Source organism: Dysidea avara, chromosome 13, assembly GCF_963678975.1.
Source record: "Dysidea avara chromosome 13, odDysAvar1.4, whole genome shotgun sequence".
Classification (NCBI taxonomy): Eukaryota; Metazoa; Porifera; class Demospongiae; order Dictyoceratida; family Dysideidae; genus Dysidea; species Dysidea avara.
Window position 1 is genome coordinate 17,041,457 of NC_089284.1, and position 7,743 is coordinate 17,049,199.

A 7,743-nucleotide genomic window follows, 5' to 3' on the forward strand; every position below is an offset into this window, starting at 1 on the left:
CCTCGTGCTCCATATAAGGGGAAAGGTTTGGTCCCAACACATCTGACTCATACATTACTACCTCTGAAAGTAGCTAGAAAACTGTCAGAAATTCTTGTTCCTAAAGTGTCTGTTAAGTTATAGAGAGATTCCACACATCATACCTCAATTGAAAATAAAGTATGGTCTTCTGTATGTATCTCTTAAACTATTAGAGGTGCAGATTTTCTGAGATGCTCAAAACATTCAGAATGGTCATGTTCATTGGTAGTGAAAATGGAGGGGCCATGGTCCTCCCACTAAAGAGAATCTGTCAATATTTGTACCAAATACTCTAATAGAGCAGTCAACCGGAGGGACCATGGTCTTCCCTCCCACTATTATTGAATACTCTATTAGAGCAATAAACCACTCTATTTGTACAATCAAATTTCATAAAACTAAAACTGTAAGTGGCTGCTTGGTTTACACAGTGAAAATAATAACTCTTAAGACCATGGACAAATTTAGGCATGTATAAATGTGACCGGATTTCACATAACAAGGCTTCCACACACACAAAATCAAACTTACGTTTTTACCAGAAATGGATTGCTAGCCTAATACACTATCATATTCCACACTGCACTTCCTTCAGGACTGGCAAGTCTGGTTTCTGTGGCAGCTTTCTTCCGACCCTGTCAAAGCCACGAGTGGGAGATTGGTGCCATTGAATGGCCATGGCTTTGTGATAATGGTGTGTAGTGAGCTGGGACTTCACAGAGAGCTCGCCAATAGTGTTCTCAGTCAATTTGGAGTGATTTGAGGGCCATGGAGAGCCCAAACTTGGCCTCTGGATTCCAATCGTCTTCTTGCTTCATTTTATACCCCTATATTAAGCCCATGCACCCTCCCACCCTATTACTACCACCCTACCACCCTATTACTACCACCCTACCACCCTATTACTACCACCCTATTACTACCACCCTATTACTACCACCTGTGATATTATTACCCGCTCGAGAAAAGCTGCCCAAAACAGGGCTAATTTTGGGCATCAGAAATGTATAGCTACACCCACCTCGACACCCACTCAGTGATAGCTAGTAAATAGATGCATACTTGGTGCAAATTTTGTTTGCACAGCTGTAGGCACTGGGAAGTTATTACACGTTATTACACAATGATTACTTAAAATCGCCATATCTCCTAACGAAGCGGCTTTGTGCGTCGAAGCCGGGTTTTGTCAAATTCAGTCACAAATACTTATTTAAATCATAGTTTTGTAATAATAGGTCACATACATATCCTGTAATAGGATTTCTATTGCATTTCGATTTCTCTGCTCATATTTATATGTAACAGATTGTAATCATAAAGCTGATACATACAATAGACTGTTCATTCATAGATAGGGTTCTGACAAGTATCACCTGCCTTGCATTTGAAGTAGCTACTTGCAGCACATGATCCTGCAACAACACTCATTCTTGCAAGCATACTTGCCATAAGTACAGGGATCTGGCAGACCTTTGGGCTTTGGGACCACAATCTCAGGACCAGCAGTATATCAACAACTCTAGCAGAATGTTGTAGATTGTGATATTGTCAAGTTACCGTTCTATATAGCAACTTTGTACAAGGTCAGCACACTATATATATATACAGGCAATATACAAGATACCAAAGTAAAACATATATACTACAAGAATGATATTAAAGTTCATAGTAGCAGAGGTGAAAGGAGATTGAAATACGATAGAAGCTCTATTATAGGATGTGCACATGACCTAATACAAAAGAGCATGATCTTTAAAAAGTATCTATGCATGTGTAATGGTCTTACACTGTAAGGTTATTATTTTCATTGTGTAAACCAAGCAGCCACTTACAGCTTTATGAACTATAAAAATTGATTGTACTAATAGAGTGGTTGACTGCTCTATTAGAGTATTTGTTATAATCATTGACCAATAACAGTGGGAGGACCATGACCCCTCTGCTCCCTCCATTTTCACTACCAATGAACATGACCATTTTGAATGTTTTGAGCATCTCAAAAAAATCTGCACCTCTAATGGTTTAAGAGATATATTAAAATGAGTACTTGTAATTAAAAGGGTGTGGTCATTTTCACATGTTTTGCTGAGGATTGTTATTATTGTTATTATTAGCACTTTACAGTGACTAGCACTTTACAGTGACCAGCACTGAAGGTCTGACAGCAACATGTGCTGCAGTCTTAGGATTACCTAACCTAATTTCAGGGACTTAGACCTAGTGACTTGACTTCGAGCTTGACTTACTGACTGATAAGGTGTAACAGAAAAGGGGCCAAAGTAAGGAAAAAAAATCCCTCCAACCCCAGGATTCGAACTGCAGGTCACCCAATGTCTAGTCGGGGCCACACTCAGTCTTCCTCCAGGAGGGATGGATGGATTTTCTTCCTTAAACCTAAAGTATTTATTATTAGCACTTTACAGTGACCAGCACTGAAGGTCTGATTGTGGTTTTGGCACAGTTACCATGTTGTTCCTTGGGGTCAATTTATCATAAAACAGTTGAGTTATGCTCTCCCCTAAATGAAATGTGCACAAAACTTAGTCAAATCCTACACTGTATGCAATTTTCATACTAACATAAAGAATGATTCAATGTGCAAATGGATCATAACTTTAGCTAGTTATAATGTGTGTAACTCTCATGGCTAACAAATCTTGGAAACACTGGCAGGATTGATATTTCACTAAAATTACTAGTAGCTAGTGTCTATAAACTATAGTTACAACACAGACATAAATATCTTAATTACTGACACACATGCAACGGCTTGTCTGAGGATGAATAACTAGAAGATATTCTACACTGCTGTGATATACTATGCATGCATTCTAGACTCTATATTGTTACAGTTGCTAGTTTTAAACACCTTTAATTTTTTTTGTTTGTCTTCCTTTAAAAACACATAGCTAGCAAAGTGCTCTCTGTGAACTCTTTCAAGCAATGTGCAACTATAGTATAAAATTAATGTGACTTCACTATGTGATGTGAACAACTGTTTATATACTTCTTTGTGACCTGAAGATGAGTTTGTATAGTGTACACTGCTACAATTAATTAGAATTACATCGTCATTTAAATGAAAATATATGAGAATTTCGCCAAGAATCAAGTAGCTGAAGTCAAAGATCAAGACTTATTTTCTGGCTTTGACCAAGGATAAGAGATATACTGAAGTACCACCCCTTGTAATGAGGTGCTAGAAGGGTGGTATAAAGCTATCTGTGATAGCAAGAATGTTTACATGAAGGAGCGATACACATTGCATGTTGATCAGTATAGAGGGATAGCAGTAGTCTGGATGAACACTAATATAATATATATATCATACTGGCTCCCTATAAGCAGTTAATTTTCTTTGACAAACATTAGTAGTTACACACTGTGTGCACTATCAAACATCACTCTCCTAACTAAGTTGAGGTAATGTAGTCATGAAATCCAGGCCATGTAATTAATTAGCCTCACACACACACCACTTTGAGACATTACAGTAACTTGGGATAAGATGATTGTAAGTCAACCCAAAATACACACTATACAGGTTACAATGCAATGTCACAAAAACACTATTGGAATGTTACATAACTTGATAGTCAGTCAAGCCCCAACTCCTTTAACTGCTTTTGAAGCATCTCAAAGGTTGGCCTAGATGATGCGTCATCCCTCCAACACTGTCTCATGATCTCATAGAGCTGTTCCGGACAACCCATCGGACATGGCATACGATAACCTGTTTGCAATGCTTCTAACACTTGAGCATTATTCATTCCGGGGTAAGGGAAACGACCATAGGTGATCAACTCGTAAAGTAGGATACCAAATGACCAAACTTCAGATTTGATGGTATAACGATTATACATTGCAGCCTCTGGAGCTGTCCACTTGATGGGGAACTTTGCTCCAGTGTGTGCTTCATAGATACCATCATGAAGGACTCGGGCTAGATCAAAGTTTGACACCTTACAAATTAAATTCTCTGATACTAAAATACTTCTTGCAGCAAGATCTCGATGGATATAATTTTTCTCCTCAAGGTAAGCCATTCCAGCTGCTACTTGTGCTCCCATATCTATTAGTTGGGGAAGCTTTAGAGAACGACCATCACCTCTGAGGTACTCTAACAAGCTGCCATGTTTCATCAACTCCATCACCGTGTAGATGGGTTCCTCTTGTGTGCACACACCATATAGTTGGATGATGTTTGGATGCTTTAGTTTCTTCATAAACTTTGCTTCTTTAAGTAAATCAGAAGCAACCATGGTACCTGTCTTCACTATAATAGGAGTAGCGTTGTTCCACAATCCTTGCCACACCTCACAAAACTGGCTTGCTCCTAACTTTTTAACAAGGTGAATAGTACTCCTATCAATTTCCCAAGCATCATCATTTCTTAACTTGTCAATAACTGACGATGGCTTATTGTACAGACAAGGAGCCTTCAACTTCACACACAAGATATCAGTTTGTTTGCTGTAGTAGTCAACTAACTTGGGAATATCTTCAAAAGTCACTTGTGGGGTGACATAGAACCCTCCACCATCTAGTTTGTGTATCTTGTAGTGTTTGACCTTCTTTGTGTCTCTTATTGCAAGTGTGTAATTGCCGGGTGAAGTGTCACTGTCACGAATGAGGAAGGACCCATAGACATTGAATGGCTGCATCAGCTGCTTCTCAGCATCTTTCTTCTTGATTGCTCCAAAGTACCAGCTATTGAAAACCACAGAAAGTACCAGCAAATAATTATTATAACATACCATGTTTAGCTTTACAGAGGTGTGTATCACAAATTGTAGTTTTGAATTTTCATTAAACCTTTACAATGTGTGTGCTATAGTAATGTGTGTACACTACACACATCAATTATGGTACCTGAGGTTAAACTCTGATGGTGGTATGCATGGTAACTTGGATAACATAGCTAGTTTTACATAAGAGGATTGAAATCGATTAGTGACTGACTGATGATGTTATAGAATTCAGTGAAGCCATCTTTCAGAGGTAGTTATTGTCCCAGTAGTATACGGTAACTGTATGATAGTTGTTGCCTGGGAAATAAGTACCATACACTACAGTCACTGCCCTACCATACAGTTATTGTCATAAATTAGGGCTGAAATGATCATGGATTTGTAGTATTCGAGTACTCTCTAGAGTTAATGATTGAGTACTCACGAATACTAGCTATTTGTAGTCATACCCATTTGACATGTTTTGTACCACCTTAAGCAGTTTACAGCTTTTCAAGTAACAACAAAATGATACACACACTGTATTAAAGTACTGATATTAATGTCCCTGACAAAAAAAAACATATGCTAATCAAAACTCTACAGCCTTCAATGTGTCACTCCCTGACGACAAATACATCATGTGAGCTGGGTCATGTGATCTTAACGAGTACCAATTTTACTATCCAAGTACCAAATCCTTAACGAGTACTCTCCGAGTATTAGTATTTGTTTCAGCCCTACCATAAATTGTGTCAAGTAACTAAGACATTCTTCAGGCATCATCAGCTCATATCACAATACTTAAGGAGCTGCCAGCTGTCCATAAAATAGGCTGAAATTTTAATACAATAGATGTTCACTTATCCGAACACCAAAAGTGACTGTTCAATTAGAGTACTTAGATGTTAGTGTGTGTCCTATTAGAGAGTAAATCTATGTTCTATTGGATCTGTTGAGTAGCTCAGTATAATACTATTAATCCCATATCTACCTCTAGGTCTATGGGAAAAGGTATTTGTGGATAACTGGATCCACTGGACACAAAATTGTTCAGTCTGTTGGCTTTACTAATAACCTAATAAAAAATTCCCAGACATCTATTACACATTTGCTTACTCTTCATCATCCAGTAGGTTGAATTCTACAACATAATTGCTGGGGATATATCCCTCCTGACCAGTGTGCTTAGACCTAGCATACCACCAGTCTCCCTTATCAGTGCTTATAATGTAGAGTAGGTCTCCTTCCTTGAAGCTCAAGTCATCATCTGTACTGGACGAGTACTTGTATTTTCCCACAAACAGTGGAAAGTTTGGTTCTTTCAGAGATGGAATGGGTGGACCCCTTGCTATACTATTTTCTTCTTTGTGCTGGTCACCTGGAGACTCATATTCTTCAACATAACTGCTGGGAATGTATCCCTCCTGACCAGAATGTTTAGCTTTAACATGCCACTGGTCTTTATCATCAGTATTTAGTATGTAGAGTAGGTCTCCTTTGTTGAAGCTAAAGTCATGCTCTGTGTGAGATACAAATTTATAATCATATTTCAAAACACAGAGTGGATATCTCGGTTGTTTCTGAGGCAACTTAGCAGCATTGCTGGTTGATGCTGCTCCTGCTACGTGATCATGTTTTGAAATGTCTTTTACCTTTTGGGTAGAAACTGTTTTACTTTTGCGTTTTGATTCTTTTTTCTCTGCAGCTTTGTCTGCAGTGGCAAATTTATGATGACGATGATCTTTCAAGGTACAGTCTCGACATATTAAACTACTACAAGACTTACAGTACAGGTCTAGAGTTTGCTTGGTGTGGGTCTTGCAATATTCTAGTCGTTTTACAGTGGCTTGCCTTGGATGTCGCCTTTTCTGAAACTTGTCAATTGGTATTGTTTTGTGGGCCTTGAATTCCTTCCATTTCCCATGCACGTGATCACACTGCCAACACAATGCACTCCTGCATGCACCACACCACGAGATGGCAGGACAAGTCTCCTCACATTTACCACAACTAATCATCATCATCCCAACCGCATCACTATCACCATAGGATACTTTGGTTATCATTTCCTCATTCTGCTTGCTAAGGATTTTGATCACTTGTGTGACTTTTTGTTTGAAGTTGGCGGTAATGTCATCAGAATTAAGTTGTGAGATTAGTTGACGGCAAAAGGGACAAGTTAAAGTATCGAGCTGCTCGTTGTAGTCCGCCTCCAGCGAGGATTCAATGCTATCCTGTATGCAACTTTTACAAAACAGTGTTCTCTGTTCAGCGAAAACATCCTCACAAAATGAACACTTCAACTCCTTCTTAAATTTCCTCTCCTTGGTCCTAGCTGTTACTGAAGCCATGTGGAAAGGCGAGTGGTCTGACACGACCAACTAGATCGAGATTAGAACTAGAAATAGTTTAGAAGATTGTTGATAGAAATTATCCGTAGATTTACGTAAACTAGTGATCACGGTTTCAGCCCCACTCCAAGAAGGATAATTCGCGTGACATCATTCTGAGGGGGGACTAAGCCCCCTAGCCCCCCCACCTTTCCGTCGCCTCTGCGTGCAAGACACAGCATATAGAGTAAGCCACCAATGTTCGACCACCATCGGTTCGGACGCGATTTTTAAACCAGGCGCACGCCCACAGCCGGCCGAAGGCCGGCTGTGGGCGTGCGCCTGGTTTACTGTAATTGTTTTCGTAAAAGTGTGTGTGTGTACCTATCTACCTATCTACCTATCTACCTATGTTTGTCCGTACGCACCCACGTGAGCAAAATCGTTTAATAACGGTAAAAGCAGCTTTTACGTAAGAAGTAAAAGTGAAATGAAGTCTGTATTAAACTTCTGCACAGGTGAACTTTGCTCTGAGGTGGTTTCTTTTCGGCGGACTGAAATACGGGTGTGGTGACTTTCCTCAGACTACCTTCCCCTTGAGGTTTTCAGGCATTTAGCAACTGAAAAACAACGGTGCAGGCCTCGTACACTGCCAGGAA

The 7,743-nt window shown here is 39.4% G+C and overlaps 1 protein-coding gene across 1 annotated transcript; it reads right to left on the minus strand.

Moving 5' to 3' along the window:
* Positions 1 to 3,369: 3,369 nt before the first annotated feature.
* On the minus strand, positions 3,370 to 7,401 carry LOC136243101 (tyrosine-protein kinase-like). The gene is made up of 2 exons (XM_066034617.1): positions 5,871 to 7,401; positions 3,370 to 4,731 (listed from the first exon to the last, which is right to left on the minus strand). The coding sequence occupies exons 1-2, from the start codon at positions 7,103 to 7,105 to the stop codon at positions 3,618 to 3,620; spliced, it is 2,349 nt and encodes a 782-aa protein (XP_065890689.1). The 5' UTR covers positions 7,106 to 7,401; the 3' UTR covers positions 3,370 to 3,617.
* Positions 7,402 to 7,743: the final 342 nt, after the last annotated feature.

Bases quoted from the DNA above. Each gene is read 5' to 3' on its own strand.
- LOC136243101 (XM_066034617.1), bottom strand. From the start codon at position 7,105: ATGGCTTCAGTAACAGCTAGGACCAAGGAGAGGAAATTTAAGAAGGAG. The intron at 4,732-5,870 runs GTAAGCAAATGT...GGTTTTCAATAG, and splicing joins AACCTACTGGATGATGAAGA to CTGGTACTTTGGAGCAATCA.